The 23896-nt window shown below is 36.2% G+C and overlaps 1 protein-coding gene across 7 annotated transcripts in view; it reads right to left on the reverse strand.

Moving 5' to 3' along the window:
• Nucleotides 1-23896, reverse strand: part of LOC145662330 (uncharacterized) — a 351525-nt gene that overhangs the window by 32402 nt on the left and 295227 nt on the right. For 5 of the 7 annotated variants that reach the window (XM_081727810.1, XM_081727808.1, XM_081727804.1 and 2 more), the window contains 5 exons: nt 19494-23537; nt 18270-18302; nt 10783-10942; nt 10173-10332; nt 243-355 (listed from right to left, as the gene is read on the reverse strand). In XM_081727810.1, the coding sequence (XP_081583936.1) occupies nt 243-355; nt 10173-10332; nt 10783-10942; nt 18270-18302; nt 19494-23537 (4510 nt within the window). Of the gene's footprint in view, nt 1-242; nt 356-10172; nt 10333-10782; nt 10943-18218; nt 18303-19493; nt 23538-23896 lie in introns of those variants that run through there. The other 2 variants (XM_081727809.1, XM_081727811.1) reach the window with 2 other exon arrangements.

The raw sequence follows: 23896 nt of genomic DNA on the forward strand, positions 1-23896 counted from the left end.
TCTGGATGCACCTCGTACATACGGAAACCTTTATGAAATGGATGGTTAAACAACTACGAAGAATCGGCAGGACAACAGTGTAACGCAGAGAGGTGATCAAGTTAAAAGTAATTTCTCCTCTTTCTCTCCGTCTTGATGCCCCCATATTTTGGTTCCCTAAGGTAAAATAGATTAATTATATAATTGTGTTAAGTTCTATGGGCTATGAAATACTCGCATACATTTGATATAACATGTCTTACCTGCTCCTTCGCCTCGCAACGCTTTCTCCACGCTGACACCTTGTTGTTCTAACACTCGCTGCTTTACCTCCAGTTCTTCAAGTTGACGCTGAATTTCTTGCGCCATTCGAAGCCTGAAACAGGAAGATACCAAATAATGCATAATTAAATGAAATTACAACCTGTTCTAGTTTCATCACGATTACTTGATTTTACATTTTAAAACTCTTCATGCCATTTGAATTGAGGAAATAGAGAGAAATATCTCATTAGCCATAATTTATAGTATATTTATACGCAAAACGTATGTACACTTACCTGGCACACAAAGTTAATAAAAATGTTATTCTCAGTTTAATTAAATTATTTACTAAATAAAGAATAAATGAGATATTCACGATCAGATATCCTCAAGGAAGCAGTTTCTTTAATACAAAGCGCTGTCAAGTTTATCTTCTGTTCACAATTGGTATTTTTACTACCTCTGTTGGTGTCTACAAGATGTGCTACAACTAAAATCCATTGTAGAATGCTCTTTACGATGCTAGCAACGAAGAATTGAAGACAGTTCTAACAAATTTTTCCTCGATCGTCAATAATGCATCTTCGTCCATGTCCCATTTTCAAAAGACCACATACACAGATATATACTAGACAAACAATACAAGACTTGAGGAGGATGTACAGAAAGAAGACAGCAGACACACTAACTTCAGTCACTTTGCCGTGGTATTACGTCATTGAAGTTCGATCAGTATGGACTATTACCTCCTTCTGGAAAACGGCTGCATTTATCTTTGCACGGAAATGCATATACAGAGTGAATAATTGATCAGGGACACAAAGAGTTACTACGAGGCTTGATCTTCGTCTTCCATCCCTGAACCATTTCCCTACACACACACACGCACAAAAATATCTATGTTTTTCAACACAAGAATCCTTGAATTATGTACGAAAAGAGACTTGTCTAACTTATGCAAACCATTAATGTATAGTCTCCAATAAAGGATGAAAATCGCTCCCACGGAATGTTATTTCGGTATGGTAAGAGTCTGTACTCATCAGGAGTAGCTAGGATGAATATGGAATATGTTCAAGAAATTCAAAACTTGTGTTAATAATTACAGCTATTGAAAGACAAGACAAAATTGGTTGGGGACATTTTCGTGATGAAGGTGCACACACCATCTCCACTTTTCCTGACGTTTCTTCTTGACTGAAGCATGTAGTTTTATAATTAGATCAATATAGTTATTGCAGCATCCCACTTCTGAATTTCAACGAGCGACAATATGATTCTGCCTGATGACATCACCTTGAGTTTCTTAAGAGTGGAAGACTTTTGTATTCCATTCCTTGTTCTGAAGCTGAGATTTAGGGTCATATTGGTGAATTTACGATACATCTATCATCATGTACGAGTCATGTATCTTGAATTTTCAAGAGTTTATTAAATGTTGTCTGAAAATCAGAAAGCTCTACCATTTTTGTATGAGAGTTAAAATTTACATGAACATCTTGCAACTACTTTTCATGCCCAATTGTTTTGTCAAAATTCTGTGTATAGTACGGTGTACGAAGCCTGTTTCCTCTACTATATTTCTGATAGTCACTGGTCAATCTTGAATCACTATCTCATGCATTTTATTAATCCTTTCTTCTGTTCAGATAGTTTTTGAATGCACACCGTTATATTTAACTTTACAGGATGTTCTCCTAGTGTCATCTTTCTACAGTATCGTAAGACATAGACTTCCTTGAAGTTGCACACATATCGTTATGAACTTCGGTTGGAGTCAATTCTTTCGTTTGTAGATATTTAAAATCGATCCTGATCAACACCCTCTGTTTTTGCTATCATCACACCACTTCCGAATTATCAAGCACTTTTAATGAATTTTTGATTTGATTTGATTTTAGTATAGCATCCCTTTCAGCAACGAGACCATATGAGAAGTGGACCTACAGGCTTAACGTGGGATGCGAACCACATGAGCTCCTGCCGGGAACCGAACCGAACCGGGCCTTCCACAATACAAACAATTCGCACATTTAATTCTGTATGTAGACTACGCACATCAATTATTAGACAAGTAATAAATATCTTAACTTAACTGGAAATGAATTAAGAGCGAGGCTTTAGGATTAATTCTTGGAGTATATTTTCTTTCATATTTCCTTGTCTCGTTTTCTGTGCCCTTTGAAACTGTAGCAGCTACCTCTTGTAAGTCTGCGGCTACCCAGACGTCCGACCTTTTTCCCCCAAACAGATCTTGTTCCCGACAAAAGTCCAGAAATTCTGACCCCAGTCGTATCAAGTAGCGAACCCCCCCTCCAAAACCCCACGTGTTTCTGTTAGTGTTGGTTTTCGGTGAACTCCACATCTTCACCGCTTACCTTATACGGCCGGCCAAAAATTAGCCGGTATATACGGCAACTTGATGATACAGTCGTTTCCCCGAAAACAACAAAATCTCCACCTGCTCGTAAGCCATCTTCAGTTTCCTTGAAATCTGATATGGTGGAAGATAACCTGATGGATACTGAGTGGAAGGTAGTTGGCCCAATTGGAAAGGTAAACGTTGATTTCTGATGTTTTATTATTATTTTTTTTACTATTATATTGTTATATACTTTCTTTATTATTACTATTAGTAGTATTTATTATTATTGTTATGTATTTGTTGTTCTCATATAATTATTATTTTACATTTTAGTTTTTTACTTCTCTTTCACAGCAGCATTTTCTTATATTTTGATATGATGGTTTTTAAATTTTATTTAAGGTACAGTAGCTGTGTTGGTCATGACAGGAACAAACAGCCTCGTTGCTGACGTGTCGATTAAACTTTCAATCAATCAATCTTTCACATTTCGTAACAAAATTTGAGCATCGTTTGTACTCTGTAGATCAGTCATTTCCAACTGGCCGGAGTATGACGCAAGAGTGCAGTCTTGGAAGTAGGAAGCAAACGTTATACAAATGAGTGATTAACAGTGATATTTGTTAAGTACTATGTTGCAGATATTTGTAAACTGAAAAACATTTATCGAAGATGCTACAGTAATAAGAAATAATATAAATAATACAGACAAATAATTCTTCAATTGTATAATATTGTGGTTGATGACATAACACACGGCGAGTCACAATTATGGTACCACTTATATGATATACAAAGTTATTTACTAAGCATATATCAAAGTGCTATCATTAATTTCCTTCTACTGTTTCTCTCTTCAACTTCACTATCTATGTTTTTACCTAGATTAGCTTCTATTGTTTATGTATTATTATACCAAACATGTATTAAATCTATGTTCTATAATTAATTCGTTTCTATTGTTTCTCTCTTTAACTTAATTCACCATGTTTTTGTTCTTTTTATAGGTTACACAATGGCTGACCAATTAATTTTGAAGCAAAGAAGAGTTGTAGCTTCCTTAATGGAAGTGTGCGTTTCGCCGACTATAGTCCGACTATGTTACAGCAGCGACCTGCACGTGACCCACCAAGATGTTTAACAGTCCGCAGCATGTATCAAAAGTTTGCAGGAACTGGATCGGTAGCGATCCACTATCGAGGAAATGAAGGACGCTCAAGATCAGGACGATGTGAATTGAGCGTTCTTGTTCTGCCTAACTGAAAAGTTATTCGAAAGCAGCGACATGGTGCAGCAGGAATTACCCTCTCTTACCTAAAAATCCTGAAACACAACCTTGGGATGCGATCAAACCATATTCAAGTTGTGCAAGCTTTAACAATAGTGCAAAAACGTGTTAGAGTGGAATGCTGTCAGATTTTAGCTGAAATGCAGAATACTCAGGAAGACGATTTTGAAAGTAATGGCATTCGGCGTTGAAGCTCCTTTTCACACAAATGGATTTATAAACTGTAGTAACACTATTTTCTGGGTCACTGAAAGTTCTTGGGTCGTTCGGCAGCATGAATTTGACTCTCCACATGCGAATATTTGATACGCTGTGAACGCCGTTAGAGTAATTCGGCCCTACTTTATTCATACTCCTATAATGACGTCACACGCGTGCTTAACAATGTTGCAGCAGTACGCAATTGATGAACTACTAGTACAGATCCAACTTGCAGGGTGTCTCCAAGAAGATGGGACACTACCGAATTAATTATACCCTTCTGTTCGTGTCTATTTCCTGGTCGATGGATTGATCGTGGTGGACCACTCCACTGGCCTTCACAATCCCCAGACTTGTTACTGTGGTTTTCGTTATGGGAAATGGTAAAGGAGCGTGTGTAAAACAGAAAAGTTCGCGACATCAATAATTCCAAGGACTGTATACGGGATATGATATCATCCATTAACCACAAAATGTGTGTACGGACTTTAAATGGTACTGCTAATCGTTGATTTCTATGTATTGAACTCGATGGCGAACAAGTTGAAATCGTCATGTAAATTTTCTCATATTTGATGAATGGTAAATTTCTACAATTTGAGTGATAACACAATGCAACATAATTTTGACTCACTCTGTGTAATAGTAATGAGAATATAAACTTCCGCTATGATTCAATGTAATTCAACTTCAAATGTGATTTTCCTTAGTTTTTGTGTTTATAACAGAACTACATTTTTCCCCTACTTCAAAAACGTTAATCATTCTAAATTATTAGATGGTTTTGACGATCTTTCTTTACTAAATGCGTGTGTGCTGTAATGCAGAAATGACCGAAGGGCGGACTTTTAGCAGTGTCTGTAAATCATTCATACTAGGATAGTTATGCAAGTGAAGTATATGCAAACATATAAAACGTGAATGAATAAAAAAGACGAGTGCACCTACTAGAGAAACGTTTTCCAATCTTTGTCTGTTATTGTGTACTAATTGTGTAATTTCAACTCTTACAACACACCTCTAGAACTTTTTCAAAGCTAATGCCAATTTAATTTGCATTTATTATCATTAGGAAACTGTACCTACCGAACTGCAACTGTAATTATAAAATGACAGAAAATAATTATTATCATTTTGAATGACATAAAATTTTCTACAATTAGTTTCAAATCCCTGGCACATCACTGGTTCCGTTGTGGCACACCGTTTGAAATGGCTATACTAGGGTAAAACGACAATCTGTAGTAGAAGTTCTCGAGTTTGCTGCTGAAACCTACGGATATTCACCGGTCCTTCAGAGTCACTACTAAGCTGAGGTTTAACTCCAAGAATGTTTCACTTAATATAATCACGCAGTAACACAAAAAATGAAATGAAATGAAATTTTTCAGTTTTACGTCCCACGCTTATGCCGGCTATGCTAAAGGAGACGGTGATGATGACAAACGAATGCAATGGTGGAATGAATAAAGTGGGAGGAAACGAAAGACCGCGGTGTTTGTATACCATAGTCCACTTGGCTCGAGCTGGGATCGAACTAAGGATTTCATGCACCAGAAGAGAACCTCTACCACTGAGCCACCGCATCATCCACGTAGCAACACAGTAAAAAGATAAGGAATAGATAGAGGTGAAATATACTACTACTGCTTGGAATTACCGTAACCGTGAAGGATCGACTAAAGAGAACAGCTACCTCGAAACTAAATACTAGTCACAAGTTATTTATTAACTGAAACACATATGCAATAAAATATTCATCTATTATGTTCATTTGGATGTGTCTTTAACCTATTTCTGAAAGCTTAAATTGATTTGTGTGTGTGTGTGTGTGTGTGTGTGTGTGTGTGTGTGTGTGTGTGTGTGTGTGTGTGTGTCACGACAGTGACCTGAAGGTGTATATCAAACTCATAATATTCAGAATGAGTACTAATAACTTTTCAATTTACTGATTATTTAAACACAATATGAAGACAAATATTGAAGACTGATTGACATTTAAATGTTGCATAGTACAGAGGGTATATACGATGTATCAAGCAGTTTACCATAGGATCCAAAACATACAAGCTCAGAACGGGAATTGGTTATGTGAAAACGCTGTTTTAGCCACAACTGATTTTCACTTAAACAGTAATGTGATTTTGATTAGATAGTCAACAATCTTCACATAAAATATTTCTCGTCACTTTCTTCACACCTTTTAGTATATTAATTATGACGAATTAGGGCTCTTTGAGAAATTCCATATTAATACTGTGAACCTATAACTTTATTCACTAAGCCAATGCATTGATATGTGTATGTGGACATTCTGCTCGAAAGAAAGCTCTAGCTCATTTACCTACAAGAATTAAGTGAAGCTAGCACACCAAGATAGTGTGACCAGTTCCTTTCTTCTGTTATTTAAGAGTATAAAAAAATAGGGAGCTGAAGTTAAGGAATAGAATGTGATAATAGAAATGACTCAATCTCAAACAAAGCCTCGCAGAAATTACATAAATGCTTTCAAAAGCTAGTGAAATAATACACATTTAGAAGTGCTAACCAAATGTTTGCTTACAAACTTTTCTAAATAAAGTTACCACTGTTCTTCAATAGACAATTCAGAACAAGTGGTTCAGCCAAAGAAATAAAAAAGAAAGCGCGTGCTTGTTCGAACGTCTATGCAATCCCTCACTCCTCACACATATGAACAAAAAAACAGTCTAAAACAGTTAAAAAATTTTCAGTTTATTTTTAAGTTTTTTTTTTTTTTTTTTTTTTTTTTTAATGCAATACTAAATAATGTAAAATCAAATGAAAACATTACATGCCATTATGAGACTTGGTTATTGTTGAAGAGAATAAGACTTAATTTTCTGTCAAGTTTAAGTAAGGGAACTTACCACAGCTATTCCATACAAGACCTAGATAAAGGGTAGAGTAATCTTCAGTTAACTACCTTGTTTTACCTACTTCTAGTCGTAACAATTAAACTAGAGTTTATACAATTAGATTACATAAGCTTCGTTTAATTTATACAACATTTGAACTTTTTTCTAATTTTGTTATCGACAAATATAGTGAAACTGAAATTGGCGACTTCTTGTTTTATACAAAACAGGGCTGTCAAAATTTTCCTTTAAAAAAAAAAAAAAAAAAAAAAAAAAAAAAAAAAAAAAAAAAAAAGTAAGTTCAAAACTTGGATTGAAATAATAACCTTAATGTGATCTTAGTTTCTTTAATAGTGATTCTCAGCACACCCTAGTTACAGAATTGGCTTTAAATATGTATTACCAAAAGAAAATCTCTGGCATATTTTGAGAGAAGTGAAAGATATCTTCAATCAGGACGAAGGCTCTTGAATCCTGAGTGTAATAAAGGATTTTCCATCTCTTTGTTACTCTATCTCATTATCTACTTCCTTCTTTCTAGAAATTGAAATATAAATGAATGCCAAGTGCAAAATATATATAACGAAACGTGGATGGATCTTCACGGATCCCCTTTATGCGGCAAGGAAATTCCAATTTCATTTTAAATACGTGTAATAGAACATAAGTGCTTAAGTAGTATAGTAATCCAGCTTTGAATGTTGGTACAAAATTTAATAAAACTCAATTTTGCCCAACAAAATCCACTGGGCTGTTTTCTTCTATTTTTTTTAACTGGGTTTTTTACAACCCTGATACAAAACTGTCCAATCTATATTAAGAGACCAAATTACACGAATGAAATTAAATTGAATTTCTATCTTTTTAATTCCCATGTTATGTATTTTAAGCTAACGGATACGAACGGATAGTGATTATGAAAAAACTGCTCAAATGAGGTTCAGGAGGAAAACGGAAAACTTCGAGAAAACTTATGAATGGGAAGTTGTTCTCCAGAAACTCACAGACCTAGGATCAGCGACGCAAATACGTTGGTTGCTGGCCGGGACAAGGACTCGCCTTAGCGCTCCCCTGACCAACCAAACCAAAATGCTCCCCCAAATATTTGTCGAATTTTGCGCCCTCCCAATCTGGCGCTCGGGGCACAAGCCCCAATGCCCCTAGTTACGTCATTGCCTCGGATCGAACCATGGAATCCTCATATCAGGGATGAACGCTCTATCGCTGACCTGTGCCGCCCGCCATATTATGCAAATGTTAAAATTATAGAAATGATCAACTGAAATTGTTCTACTGTATAATATAAATTTAAGAATATGTAGGTGGATAGATATTTGCCTCTCAGATGTGAAATTTATATTGTCTGCAGATGATTTGAAACCAGATACTAGGACATAAAATAACGATTTTGTTTTCTTCCACATAGCTCGTAATAACGTAGACATCGTTATGTGACAATCGGGTGTCCAAGTTGAGGAAAACTGTTTTAATCCACATCTGTTCGACAATGCCTTGTTTCAGAGATCAAGGAGAATTTTAGGGTGAAAATAACTGGAATATTATTTGAATAACACTGAAATATCTAATCACTAGATTGACTGGGAACTCGAACCCTAATCTCCCGTTAACCTGTGGATGATGTGCCAATTGGACTACCAGAGACACAACCAGTTGTTTGTGTTTTTGATGCTTTATTCGCAAACTCTTATTAATCAGCCATCTGCTGGTAGTTATTTTAAAAATAAATCCATTATGAACATTTTAATTTAGGATGGTTTAACGTCCAATATATACAAACAGCTTAATTATTGTCATTGCACTTAATACAAGAAGATATGCAGCTATGTTGGAATAACAGAAACATTATAGTTAATTTACCAAACTATTTATAAATTATATATTTACTCTGTCTGTTCAGGAGATAAAATATCAAGAACTACTTGATCAATCATCACCAAATTAGGTAAATGAGAAGTTCATATGCCAAATTTAATGTCCCTAACTTTAGGAAATAGACATTCTAACATAATAACTGCCACCCTATTCCCCCTCCCGTGTATCAAACATTCTTCATGAGTGGTACCTTACGTCACAAATCCTATGTACTGTCCAAATTTAATGTTTCTAGCTTAAGTGGCTTGACTTGGCCATTGATCAGTCACTCACTTATTCAGAACGATTTCTTTTATATATAGAAATCAACAAAGGATCCCTGTTCCTATCTTTAATGGCTTAAACAAATCACCATCAATATTCAAGTATATATGAAGAATTTCTATTTATTTATTTATTTATTTTATTTACACATATTTGTAAGCATTATCAGCAACTATGGCCTTAAGCCCGCTATGTATGAGAAATGACGTTCCTCGGCGAGCACACTTTTCGGGGAAGGGGGAAAATGAAATCTTTCAGTTTTACGTCCTACGGTTATGTCGCGCAATCTAAAAGAGACGGTAATGATGAGAAATGAATGAAATGGTGGAATAAAGAAGGAAACGGGATAACTCCGAAAAAACCCAAGCACACGGTGTTTGTCCATCACAAAATCCATTTGGTGCGAACTGGAATCGAACCAGGAACCACATACATCAAAGATTAAAGTCTACTATTAAGCCACCACGATTCCAGAAGGGGAAAAAGAAGAATGGGATGGGATAACAAGGGAGTGGCATGGGATCTGTTTGTTAGGTACCATCCTGGTATTAGCTTCGTGTGAATGAAGAAAACTCCGGGAAACCTCACTCAGAATCGCTAGTCGGAATAAGCTGTTTCACCATTTGGGACATGTCTCCACCGGGAAACGAACCCGGAACCGCTTGCATAAAAGGCGAGAGCGTTAGCGACAACACTACGCGCGGCCACATGAAAAATCTTTGCACAGTTCTCTATAAACTGTAGGTTTCTCTATAACATATCATACGGCATTGTCTAGCAATTCAATTTACAAAATCTATGCCAAAATTTTGAACTAGACACGCTGTCGCAGATCGTATGTCACACGGACAATTAAAGTTTTCAAGTCCTCTTTCTACAAATGTTATGCACAGTGTCGCAAGTCAAAGATATACACGAAACAGAAAACGTCAGATATAAGATAATTCCTTAGTAGAAATGATCTACCTTTCGACCAAGATACTCGCAAATTTTAAAGGAAAATAAACATACAACAAACTGGGAGTGACATAAAATAGCTTACCTCTTTAACTGTGCTTGGCGAGCCATTCGCCTTGCCATACGAGACTGTCTTCGATTCAAGCTACAAGAACCATCCATTGAGGATCCAGAGAATGTTTCGTGTGTAGGCGTGGAGAGGGCAGTGGCCCTAGAATCCTCTTCATTCTCAGAGAAACTATCTTCTGTAGAAAGAAATAGGTGTAATTTTTGCACAAGTGAATTTGTGCCTTCAAGTCTAATAACTTACCGAAAAAATAAATGCGAAAAAAAGTTTGCCTGTTCCAAATTAAAAATTAAAAAACGCTGTGCCCATGCAAAATTGGGGACACTGGATATAAAAATGTAATGCGCAGTTGCTTCATGCAATTAGCAAAAAAATATCTATATAATTAAGAAGGGAATAATACTTACTACTTGCATGTGCATATATCAAACTAAGTTATCATTCTTCAGGCAAACGTCCTAAAACTAATTATTTAAATAGAATTCAGAAGCCATCCCATTCGTTGTAATTAACATTGAAACACACTGATATTTTCGACACTCACATTTCAGATACAAAATTAACTAGCCCCTACTGGCTGCTTCTTATTGCATATTAAACTGAATATTGATACGTTAAATGTACAAACCTGAGGCACGAGGAGCAGGACCGTTTCCAACGTAATTCTGAGGCGGAGGAGGAATGGGAGGCGGCGTTTCCCTTTCGCCTGAAGGTAGACTCTTGCGAGGTTCACTAGACGCTCTGGAAACTTCTCCCGACGCTGCTTTCGATTGTTTTTTATCCTTATCCTGGAATACCCAACAATAATATGTAAGGATATTAATCTGCACATGAAAGGATCAAGTCATTCGGTAACCAAATTATTGAAAAAGCAGTGTTGTAACGGAAAGAACTACAGTGAGTAAGCTGTTAGGTTTATTGCAAATAATTAAATTAGATTTATTAAAATAGTTGATCAATATTTGTCTACCTCCAGAAAGAGAATTAATCATTGGTATATTCTTTAACGAACGTTAGAAATCGTTTAAAACATTTCTGAATGTATCTTTGAAATTAAGACTATGATTATTATTATTTTCTAAGGAACTAGCAGCGTTCACCCCGCTTCGCTGCGGTCACCCCGGAACGCAATAAACTTTGTTACTTAGATAATTTTTACTTTTTCGCTTTCAAGTGATATGATAAAAACCATAGAAGATTGCAGTAAATCTTAACATTATATCGCCTGTCATTTATGTTAACCCGCCCCGCTTCGCTGCGGTCATCCCGGTGCTGGCATATTGTAAAAGTGTCTGTAAAAATAAGCAAATCAATTAAAAAATTTTAAACAGAAGATTCAAGCTATTTTCCGCTGTATATCGCCTGTCATTTATGTTAACCCGCCGAGTGACACGGTCATGCGGGTTGCATATAAATACGTTTATTTTTACCTATGATGAACTAATAACAAAGGATTTGTACGTTATGGACACTTGAATGGTCAATTATCTCAAGACACTGGTAATTAAAAATTAAAGTGATATGATAAAAACCATCTAGGGTCCAAATCCTAATAACCCCCCAAAAATGAAAGAAATTGGTTCAGCCGTATTAGCGTGATGAGCGGACAAAGAATTGTACGTTCTCTTTTATATATATAGATTAAATTACTCCAAGGACATGGGTCTGCAAAATGCACGGTTCTCTGTCCATGCTTCAATCTCAGCCTTAGTAGTTAAATAAGGATGTCTGGGTGGCACTACAACATATTTTGTTGTCTGTTTGATATTTAACGTTCGCTCCGTTGCTATGTGAAACAAAAGCCTACATTTTAGCATGAGAAATTAGACATGTGCTTCAAACAGGGAATTAAGTCTATGTATACTAGAATAGAAGGAAGCTCAAGCAGACCAATATACGTGCATTTTCTCGTAAGCATCTCAGTTTTCCTTCTTCCATTCCACTAATTAGTCCATCATGATTAATTAATACTCTTCTCCTGCAATTCAGTGATCATAAGCCATAGGATGTTAAACTAATAGATTTTCATGTTATTAATAATAAATTGCAATCGTGAAATTTGCCTCATGTGATTACTGAACTGAAACTTTCAAAATGGTCGGTCTAATGAGAGCTCACGCTAACTCACTTATTTCAATTTCTTTACTGCAGTCTCTACAGCCAATAATAATAACTACACCCGCTTGGCCAGCCCTTCTAATTTTTTTTTAACAATAACGATTATATCATTTGGGGATACCGTAGTCTAGCGGTTAGAGCGTTGGACTCATGTTCGGTTGGTCCAAGGTTCGATTCCCGGCCGGTGTTTCTCAATTTGTGGCGTCCACCGAGCGTCGTGAGGTAAACTGGGTCACGTGAAAACAAGACATGATGGTCACTAGGTTTAGAAATCTCCTGATGCACCTGTTAGGGACAGGACGTCGTAGCGCACTGATCACGTGCTCACCGCTACGCTGAACGTAGTTCAGCCGGTCGCTAGGGGATGGCGCTGGAGCAGGCTTAGGCTCACAAATGGGCCGTTCCGCTAAGTGTTTTTTATTATTATATCACTTATAACAAAAGCAATGGATATTCTCATAATAGTCCACAGTTTCCTGGCACTGTGATTTACTCAACTTCCTATAGCTACAATGCAAGTACACTAGACTCTCGCTAATTCGGCCATTCCTGGTGCATATGGGTGCCGGATTATTGAGTGTCTGACATTTATTTGTCTTGTTTTTTTATTTATTTTGAAAACAGGGGATATAGTGTACTGTACTTTATTAAATCGAAGGATATCCTTTTAAAACATAGATATACTTTATTAAATACAAATATACATTAATTTTCAAAGAAAACTTAGTCCTTGAGTAGTATCACTCACTATGGAACATATTCCTAATATTTAACTGTCGCAATGATGATACGCGACGGTGGCATGCTTTATCACGCAACCGAACTGTAAAGAATGCTACAATTTCGAATACGTACAGTCTATAAAGCATTGTTTAACTAAGCATTGTTGCGCATGCGCACGATAATTCATTGTGCACGTGTTTTTGGTTGGATGTGCGCCGGATTACTGAGAGGAGAGGCCGGACTACTGGGGACCGGATTAGCGAGAGTCTAGTGTATTTCTTAAGCAACATTTACTTAAAGAATTATATTAAATATTCTGGCAGTTGTTATGAGTTACAATACATTAGAAAATGATATTTTGCAATTGAAGAAATGCTTTCCTTAACCAAATTAATGGTACATTTTGTAATGTATGGTTCTAACTAATAATTAAAAATGCACCCATGCAAACTTACAGTACACCAATCTGTTGTAAATATTTACAAATTATGTAATCACTTGTCAACACTCGAAACTATCGCTAGTTTCCATATCTAAGAAATTACTTTACTAATGGAAAGCTATATTAACCGCTACCATAACAAAAACTACTACATAATAGGAACAAATAACTAAAAGCTTCACTCAACTAACCAGTTCTAAAGATGTCAATAGTTCCACCACCAAGAACATACTAGCAGTTTCAATGTTTTCCACGACCAAAATCAAACAAAAGTTTTGGACCTTTAATTTATGATCCATATTTTAACGCCTTGTTTCCATCCAACTGACAGCAAGTAAATATTTAACCACTTGCATCGAATTCATTATTTCTACACTTACTACTTTTAAAATGCTATAGTTAAACCCCTGAACTCATGGCCACTCCCTATTTACTATTCACATTCTCATTAATTAAAAAAATAATAACTCATTTCATTTTCGCTCCAAAACAAGTACGAAACTTACCATTCGAACTCTACTCTAAAGACAGCTACTACTAAAAATCAAATTCCACGGCAATAAAGGAACTTAATATTCTTTACTAATATTTAAGTGTATTATTTTGTTGCATTAATGTAAGTATTAGAAAATTACATTGAAATTAAAAATATGTAACATTTGATTAATTCATTCTTCCATTATTAATATTTTACTAATTCATGATGTTTCTGATTTTTGTCGTTTAATCGTTTGTTGATATACGTATACATTTGTGTCTAAACACTCTTGTATTAAACATTTTCTTCCTTGCCTTCTCGTGTTACACTTTGTAGTGTAGATCTTGTGGTTCGGTGTTTGGTATTTGGTTTCTCTTTTCAGCACCAAGGGCTTAACGAGAGATTTCAATCTATATGTACTCCCAATGGAAATCGAGCAAAAGCCATCCGCATCAAAGACGCAAATATTAGCCATTTACCAACAGAGAGTTCTCACAGTCCTCCGGTTCTGCGGAAAATAAAGGTAATATCGTAACTTTGCTATGAAAAAGTCCAATATTGTACATACATTAAACATGAACGAGTTTACTTAAATTTTCCAGGGTCTGGCACGTATGCCGCTTAAGTTTTATTGAATATTCATTTTAATGACTTTTTGCATCATCTCGTTACAATAAAACAGAATAAAACAGCTGATGATTATTTTAGTGTGGGAAACAAGTTCTGACATTGGAGTCTAATTTTCTCATATTATACACCCTACCCAAATAAATAAATTCAATAGCGAAGACTGAAAAATCAAAATGACATAACATTCTCCACAATTACTCTCCGAAGCTACGAGAGACAGTGATGATGGTAATGAAGGAAGTGAAAGAACACCCACACTGTGTTTGTCCAGCACAAAGTTTACTTGGTGCGAGCTGAGATTGAACCACGGACTCGCACGTGATGTGATCACTCTACCACTAAGCCATTGTAGGTCTGCAACATTCGTGAGTACTTTAGGAAGTATATCAGGTATTCCTATTGTAATCATATTATACATATTATCTCACGTTTTCAACACATGTATACTTGTTCACTTAAATATACACAGGATATTTAAGCGTATATTAGTGTTCGTAGAAGGAGATTAGGCTCAAGTTTACAGTCCATGAAGGCTACCACTTTTTCCTTTTATAAAATCAATATAATTAATGAATGACTAAACAAAATCAAAAGGATGTCGTAGGAGACCCGGGTTCGATTCCCGGCAGGAGCTCATGTGGTTCGGATTCCATGTTAATCAATAGGTCTACGTCTCATATAGCCTTACAGCTGAAAGGGACGCTAAACTGAAATTAAATCAAATCAAAACCAAAAAGAAAATCGTCCTATGGATTAACACGAGTAAACTAAAGTTTGCACCACAGATTTGAAAACTACTGTACGCATGCATGGAAAACTAAACAGATGAACTTTTACACAACTTTAAAAAAAAAAAACTACAGCAATCCTCATGCAACTTTAACATACATATAACTACATAACATTACACAGAAAGAAAAACTAACTCAAGAACTATCTACTTTAGGTGTTTTACTACAATAACTGAAAAAAATGTGCAGCAATAATATTTTTTGTTAGGTGTTAAGAATGTATTGAAATGCTGTTGTCCATATGCCACTTACATTTAAGATTCTGTACAATTTATGTAATATTGAAGTACCTAGACGTAATTTTGTTTGAGTCATACACGCTGTAGTAATTAATTAATTTTAGTTATATTTTCTGGAAAAAGTAAATCAACAATGCTAAAAATTAAGGAAAAAAATACTAAAATGACTTAAAATCAACAATTTTGAAAATAATTAGTCAGTATGTATAAAAAGTTCAAGTAAATTATGTCATTTTAACCTTGAAAATTCAATTATGATGGCTCGAAAAAGAAGTCTTTTACTATTTTCACGTCATTTTTCAGTACTGCGATTATATGAGGTGCGAGTCTATTTTAGAAGTGAACATTTGTACTCATGGAAGTTGAACGCAGAGCGCCAAGCGAACATAGGCATATGCGCTAACACTCCAGTACCAGGAGGCATAAAAATGAAACCATGAAGTCCTGTATATATTTCTTAGGGTACATGTAGGGTACAAAAATGCAAGGAATGAATTCCGGTTTTGATTCTACTACCATATAAGATAAGTATGGAGGTATAGAGTTGAAAACCAATAGTAGTATTAAGATTGGTTGACGTTTTCTGGATGCAACATTGGAAGGAATATCATGGTCACGTGACCTCAATTCGACGGAAAGAATTCATGTACTCTAGTTTAATCTCTTGAACTCAAAGTGATTATTTAAAGCGAGGTTTTTCATTAGAATAATAAATAAATAAACAACAATAATAGTAAAATAGTTAATGCTCGGAAGAAATAATAATAAGAAAAAAGTATTTACTTAAAACCACAAACTGTGGCATTTTTAATCAAATTATTGACAAGATAACTGAAAACACTAACTCTGTTGGTTGGGTCTGTAAGATTTTCTTGAATGATTTCGGCCACTTGAAGTTGTTGTGTTGTTTACCAGGTTATATGACTCACATGGAGATTGAAACACTCCATAAATACAACAACTGTTGCTAATGAAGAAAACAATTGGTGCTCAAGATATTTTTTAGACAGAAGTCAACCAAAGACAGTGACCCATAGCTTTTCAAAACAATGATATGAGAGTTATCAGTAATAGAATACTTCCTAATGATACTAATTATGGTGGTGGTAGTCTTTTCGGTTTTATTTAGAATAAGAAATCAAGTTCTTCCAGTATTCTTTACAATAAAATTTAATACATATAACATTCTTTAGTTTAACGTCCCATGATTATGCCTTTTAGGCTAAGGGAGACAATGAATGATGATAGAAGAATTGGTGGAATGAGAATATGAGAGGAAACGGGAGTACCCCGAGAAAACCTACCACCAACTTACTTGGCCGGGTATCGAACCAGGGAAACCATGCACGAGTTAAGCATTCTACCACTGAGCCATCGTGCCCCACAATACACATACAATACTTACAAAGAGCCAATTCAATTTTTAAAAAATTCTGCAATATGCATAGTTCTTCCTGTGAAAACGTTCCAATTTGCATACTACAGACAAAATCTCAAAATAAATTTTAGTTGATGCTATTACGCAGTAAAATTTTACAATTATTTCGATCCCAGATATTTATAAAATACGCAGGGAAAAACTTCGTCAAATACGGAAGACCATTCGCAAAGAGATTTTTTTTTTTTTTTTTTAGTTTAACGCCCCACAATTATGTCCCCAGTAAGGCTAAAGAAGAAGGGTGATTAATGACTGCTAAATTAAATTTTTTGCTCTTTCACTGGGAATCGAACCGGAACCACGCGCACCAAAGGTACACACGCTAGCCACCGGGGAGGACTGCAATAAACTAGGATCGATATGAAAACTTTAGCGGCAACGGACAATTAATCAATTGGAAACGAAAATATCAAAGCTAGAGAGCTTGAATTGAAACTACTGTTTCAGAAGACTGATTCTACATTACATACCCAACAAAAAATGAGATGTTAAAACAACACAAAATGACTACCACATTAGCGTCGCCTTCCGGGCATATCAGAAATAACTAGTTACTGGCAGTGAGAATTTGTATTGGGGTATATTGTTTGGTATGAGTAAAAGCTTTACGCAGTATATTTGGCATTTATACTGAGTAAGGCATAACGTACTATGTTTTATGCAATTGGTCACAAAAATAGTTTTGTAAACCTGTGAATTGTCTGACAACAGTTACATGAGTAGCAGTTCTTCCATCTGTTGTTCTTATCTGTTATTCTTATGTCCTAACACAAGAACAACAGATGGCAGAATTCTACTCATATAACTGTTGTCAGACAATTCATAGGCTTGCAAACCTATTTTTGTGACCAATTACGGAAAATACAGTATGTTTTTCGTTACTTTGAATAAATGCAAGGTATATTGTGGTAAAGCTTTGCTCATACTAAACAATAAAAAGTAATGCAAATTCTCATTGCCAGTAAATTTCTGATATGCTCGAAGGCAATGTGCTTGGTACTGAATTAATACATAAGTAACATGCTAAAATGATAGTCATTTTGCGTTGTTTTAACACCTCCTTTTTTTGCTATGTATCTGTAAGCAAAGCGTACGAAAATCTTTTTCGTTAAGTATTATGTGAAAATAATACGAATAAAAAATGCAACTAGGACAACAACTGCATGCAAAACACAAATACTACAAATAAAACGAATTGCACTAACATAAACGTCACACAGACAAAAGCACGAGACTAATCACAGTGATATGCTTACATCTGAATCATCCGACTCTGAATAGTAATCGTACTGCAAGAGATAAACAAAACACGGTTTTGTAAAACAAAATTTGCTACATATATATAAAAAGAAAATGCAAATTGAAAAAAACAAGTATAAACAAAAAACACCAGCAGACATATTTAAAAAAAAAACTTTTGTTCAGGTATTAATATAACAAATTCTGGAAGAACTGACAGTAATGCATACTCTTAATCCGGTAACCTTATGAATATTTTCAACTTTCGATGAGTTTACAATAAAAAATATACGCTGCTTAGAAGTACTGATTTTTCTGGAACTGAATACGAATAACTATTTCAAACCATCTGAATATATACATTTACATATCTTTAAATCTTAACTTTTACATATTTCTGATACTTAATACAATAATCAGGACATTAGAAGCAGCACTTCATGAAAAGCATAATGGGCAAGACACTTTATTCAATGTGTAGAACATGTAACAGCGCACTCAGTTTAAAACAAAGTTAACAAACACAAAGCTGAGAAAAGAATACATGTATCTGATGTAAATTGCATATCATTTAGAGATATATCAACCAAATACCTCTATAATGAAGGCAAGCTGGTAAATCTAAAAGAGTCAAGCACGAGGAAACGAACAACAGATTATAAGAAAATAATCTGATACAACAGAAATATGAGCATTAGAAGAACCTCAAAGGGAATAGTCCCGAATTCATATGTACGAAATTTTAGTATTTTGGCTTCAAACAAGTTCTCAGTTGGCCAAAAAGGATGCATATTTTTGTTCGATTTAATTTTCTTTATAGATACAAAAAAGCATGATTGTACTTTGCGGTTAGCGCCGCAAAACTGGTTAGATCTCTATTAAATTCCTTTCAATTGTATCTTTGGAGCGGATAAGAATATTTAAAAATTTTCTGTAAGCGAGAAATTTAAATCCATCTAACTATCTTAATAGGAAGTTAATAACAAAACCCACAGTGTAAAGAAATATATATCTCTATAAGTAATTGTGTAGTATCCAGCAATTACATACACTAAACAAAACCACTGTATATTCTCTTATCAGCAACTTCGGAACAATGGATCAATTTAAGTAATGTTTTCGGTTATTCACAGAAAATTACGTTCTTTTATCAAATCAATCTATTCATTCCAAAGTCATTAAGAAAGGAACATGTTTTACTCTTTAACAATTTATAGCAAAGAATGTTCTATGTGACTCACCTTTGATTTCTCCTTTGATTTAGGAGTTAACCTAAATCTGGAGAATTTTTCTTTTGGTTCTTTCCCACCAGGGGATTTCGCCTGGCTATTGTTCGGAGTTTTTGGCGGCGAGGGACTAGTAGAAGATTCCTTTTTCTTCGAGAAGAATTCAGAAACTGCTTGAATGATGCTCCTCCTCCTCTCCCGATCTTTGCCTTTTTTCTTTTTGCCACTTTCACCGGTCTGTTCTTTGGTATCTCGGCCTTCCATCTCGGCAAGGGAAATATCGGCATCTGGTTCCAGGTAGAAAGTTGCTTTGGATGTTGCCGAACTGGATGTGCTGATACATGGTATAGCTTCTGGTGAGCTCACGAGAGATTCATTACTGCACACGGACCGCTTCCCTGAGGCTGTATCACTAGTACCGGTGCTAGAAGAACTAGGACTTTTGGCACCTTCGGGGTCTAAACTAACTTTTCTCTCTAGCAGTTGTTTATCAAGAGAGTCCGTTGATTTACTCTTTTCCGATACAGTTCTCGCTTTTCGCGATTCTTTGTCTTTCGAGGCGCTGAAAAACTTCGGTGGACTAAGACCTAGTTCTTCGTCACTCTTCAAGCGTGCTCGTGCTTTGGCCTCTTCTCGCGCTCGACTCCACTCCGCGTTCTTTACATCCGCTGTTTGTGGCACATTTGGCAATTTGACACTTGGTTTTCGTTCAGGTGGTTTGGGAGTTTGGAACAAAGCTTTCCTGATATCAGGTAGAGAAAAGGCCTCCGGATTTGTGAGAGGGGTATCGGGGAGAGGTTTCTGTATCTGAACCATCATATGTTCAGGGGTATTGAAGGAGGAATGGACGGAAAGAGGGCGCCGAGAGGGTTTCTTCATGGATGTTAACGGAGTGTAGAAAGTCTCCTTTCCCTCACTTTGGCTAGTATTGTCATCATCTGCAAATGGCACTTGGAGATCTTGATGTACACTATGTCTGCGTTCACAGTCTTCTACATTTACTTTGTTCACACTTTTCGAATCACTTTTTTCACTCGAACTACCACTTTTTCCACACACGTGTTGACTAAGGTGTTCCTGATTCCCAACTTGTTTTCCCCCACTATCTTTTCGTTTCGCATATTCACAACTATGTCCGACTGACTTTCCTTCACTTATGCTTTCACTTGGTGACGCACAATTACAATGTTTATCCTTGCAAGCAGGACTACTTTGTTTCGATTTTCCTTTGTCGTCTTCCTGAGAAACCTGTGGACTGAGAGGCGAACCTTCTGATCCTCTCCTAGAATGAGAACCGGAACTTTCTGGACTCAAGGACCCAGCAGGAGACGTTTTCGACTGTCTCCGGTTCTTTCTTTCTGTACTTTTAGGAGCAATTTTCCCTAGTACCATTTCGCGTATCAAATCTTTTTGCTTCGATCTTTCACGAGATATTTCTTCTAATCGTCGTGAAGTGCTGGGAGAGCTGACAGCTTTAATATCTCCTTCCTCTTTCAATATGTCCTCAACTTTTGGAGTAGATGTCGCGGCAGGTCGTCTGGATTTTCTGACATCAATAGAATCACGAACGTTATGAAAAGGTGAAATTCTTCCTTGAATATTTCTGATGTAGTCCTCATAGGAATCGGAGCTTTTCTCTAGTAATTTGTAAGTGTCGCGAGTTTGGTCCGTTTGCGGTGGAGTATAAAACGTACTAGAGTCTCTAGTTTTGTCGAATGAACTATCTATGATTGTGGTAACATCACTGGTAGTGGTATCTTCTGTTTCCGGAAGAAGATTCTCCTCTTCATCTGCATCACCAACTAATACTCTATTTACAGCTTCAACAGGACTCAATTCTGTATCTGGGGTGCGACTTGTACTATCACTCACGCTCACAGTATCGCTACTTTCAGTCACTTTCTCCGTTTCACTTGAGAGAATTCCGGGCACTGCCTCCACTACAGGAGTGCCATCATCGTCCTCATTATGGAGTTTTGAATAACCTTGTCTTCTGGCCTCACTCACTTCATCTGGACTGCTATCGCCATGATCCATAAATTCAATATGTTCAACACCAGCCAAAAATGGCGCTGAATCTGCTTTTGACGTTTCTTGAGACGATGTATTTAAATCCAACTGCATTAAATCTTTATCGAATCTCACCACGTCATCAAAATCCTCCTCTGCTGCAATTTTTGCACGTTTATCACGGAAAGAGAGAAGTTCAGGGTTGATATTAAATTCTACTTCTAAATCTTCTCCTACACTGTTTGCATCTGTATCCCGCGCCCAATCGGACCACTCGGTTTCTGTGAGTGCAGTTCCCCTACAAGAATCAGGCGACTCTTTCGATGATGGACTGCTCCTCTCACTAGATAACACATCCAGCTTAAAACTTCGATCACTCACTTTGTCCAACGGTCCACCACTTTTCTCAGATCTTGAAAGTTCCGCATCACTTTTTAGATCTACATCACTCACGTCCCTCTCGGTACTACCCTGTTTGATCAAATTATCACTACGTGTGGCCACTTCATCTTGCTTAGCGCTGGAAGATTCCTTCTCCGGTATTTCTTGGTCGATATGTTCAACAAGCAATTCTCCCCGTGAGTTGTGAACTTCAAGACGAGGTGGTTCATGCAAAGAAGGTTTATTTTCTTCTTCAAGATCGCTCATGCTAACATCTGACAAAGAATCACTTTTCGAGGAATCGGAAGACAGGTCCTCATCTTCATCCTCTTCTTCCTCTTTGATATTTTTCTGAGGAATATTAGGCACAATGATTGAGGTTTCATGAGCGGGACTTCTTGGCCTATAATCATTATCTAACACATCAACGACGTCTTCATCTTTTTTATCCACGATGATTATATCTTTTATTTCCATCTCCTCAATTCCAACCATTCTTTCCCCATTGCTACTTTGACGTTTCAGCGTAGTGGTGGCAGTAGTAGTAGTGGCAGTGGGTGTTGTTCCAGAAGATCTATTTTCCACTGAAGAAACTACATTATCCATCATTGCACTCTGCTTCTTTTCACTGGTTTCCTTGTTATTACTGGATATCGTCTCCTGTTCAATATTCTTTTCTGGAATTGGTTTTCCTGTTTGTGTGGGCTGTGTAGGAATAATCTCTTTTTCTAACGTGATTGTTTCTTTCTCTGCTTTCTCTTCTTCCGGCTGTTTCCCAGCAAGAACAGCAGCTTCTTTGCTTAACCTTTCCAAAATTGCGATTGAGCCGTTTGGCAAAGGTGATTCTTTGCCACATACGTGACTAAATATCTCATTATTCTTATTAAGTTCTTTCTCATTTTGATTTTCTTTCAACATTGACGACTGCTGAGAAGAGGGTTGAAATTTAAACGGCTGCTGAGAAACCGCTTGTGGCGATGGTGGTGAAAGGGGATTGGCTCTGATTTTCGAAGTGCCCTGAAGAAACGCTTGCATACTCGGACTAGGCTGCGGAGCAGGGTTCAGTAATTTTTGATGTTCCGATATCATATCTACAAGACTTTTGAATTTTGTATCGAGCATTGATGCTGATCCAGATTTTCGAACTGAGCTTCCCAACACATTAGCTCCTAACAGATACTTCTTCTTAAGCTCTAGTGACATCTTAGATGCAATGCCTTCTGTTGAGTGAGTCCGATTTAAAAGCTCTCTTCTCGTGATTGGAGGCATAGGCTTTCTCATCATAGTTTCTCGAATGTTTGATGTGCTAGAAGACCGAGACTGTCCCGTAGCCAAAGGCGAAATACCTTGCTTTTGTGCATCTGATGGTTGTACACGCTTCTGAACTTCACCATTTTGTTGTACGCGACCAACCTGAACTTTTCCCCTAGCTTCAACAGCATTACTAGTGCTAATCTTTGCTTGAACAACTCTCTTTTTCTCATTTTCTGCGTTATGATCTACTGACATTTGAGGTTCACTTTCATTTATAACTATTGTCGGTATTTCATGTTTTTGTCCACCAAGTCGTTTATTGTCGTCTTCGAACTCAGAATCCGTTTCAATTTCTGTTGCAGAATTATCTTCTTCACTTTCTGTTTCCGTCGATGATTCCTCCTCTGAGGCAATCTGAAAACAAATATATTATTATTATTATTTCAAAGACATTTTCTTCAGTTGCCTTAAAATTTAAGGATATTGTTTGTGCCTCCCGCCTGTTTTTCTGAAGTGTATTAAACAATTTACACCCAATAATATCAAAATTTTAGAAAATGAACCAAATAATATCTACAAAATACCATTAAATAAACTAATAAATGCTTTCGAGTCTTTTCTTATTGACTCAAAAAGTCAAAATAAGTAGTTTATAATGTCATAATAGTAGGGTATTCACATTTCAACATTATATGAATGGTCTTGAAAACATATATTAGAGTTACTTAAAAGACAAAGACATCCTACCTTAACATCCCTTTATCAAAGTATAA

The sequence above is a fragment of the Thermobia domestica genome, chromosome 10 (genome assembly GCF_964235325.1).
Source record: "Thermobia domestica chromosome 10, izTheDome1.hap1.1, whole genome shotgun sequence".
Lineage (NCBI taxonomy): Eukaryota > Metazoa > Arthropoda > Insecta > Zygentoma > Lepismatidae > Thermobia > Thermobia domestica.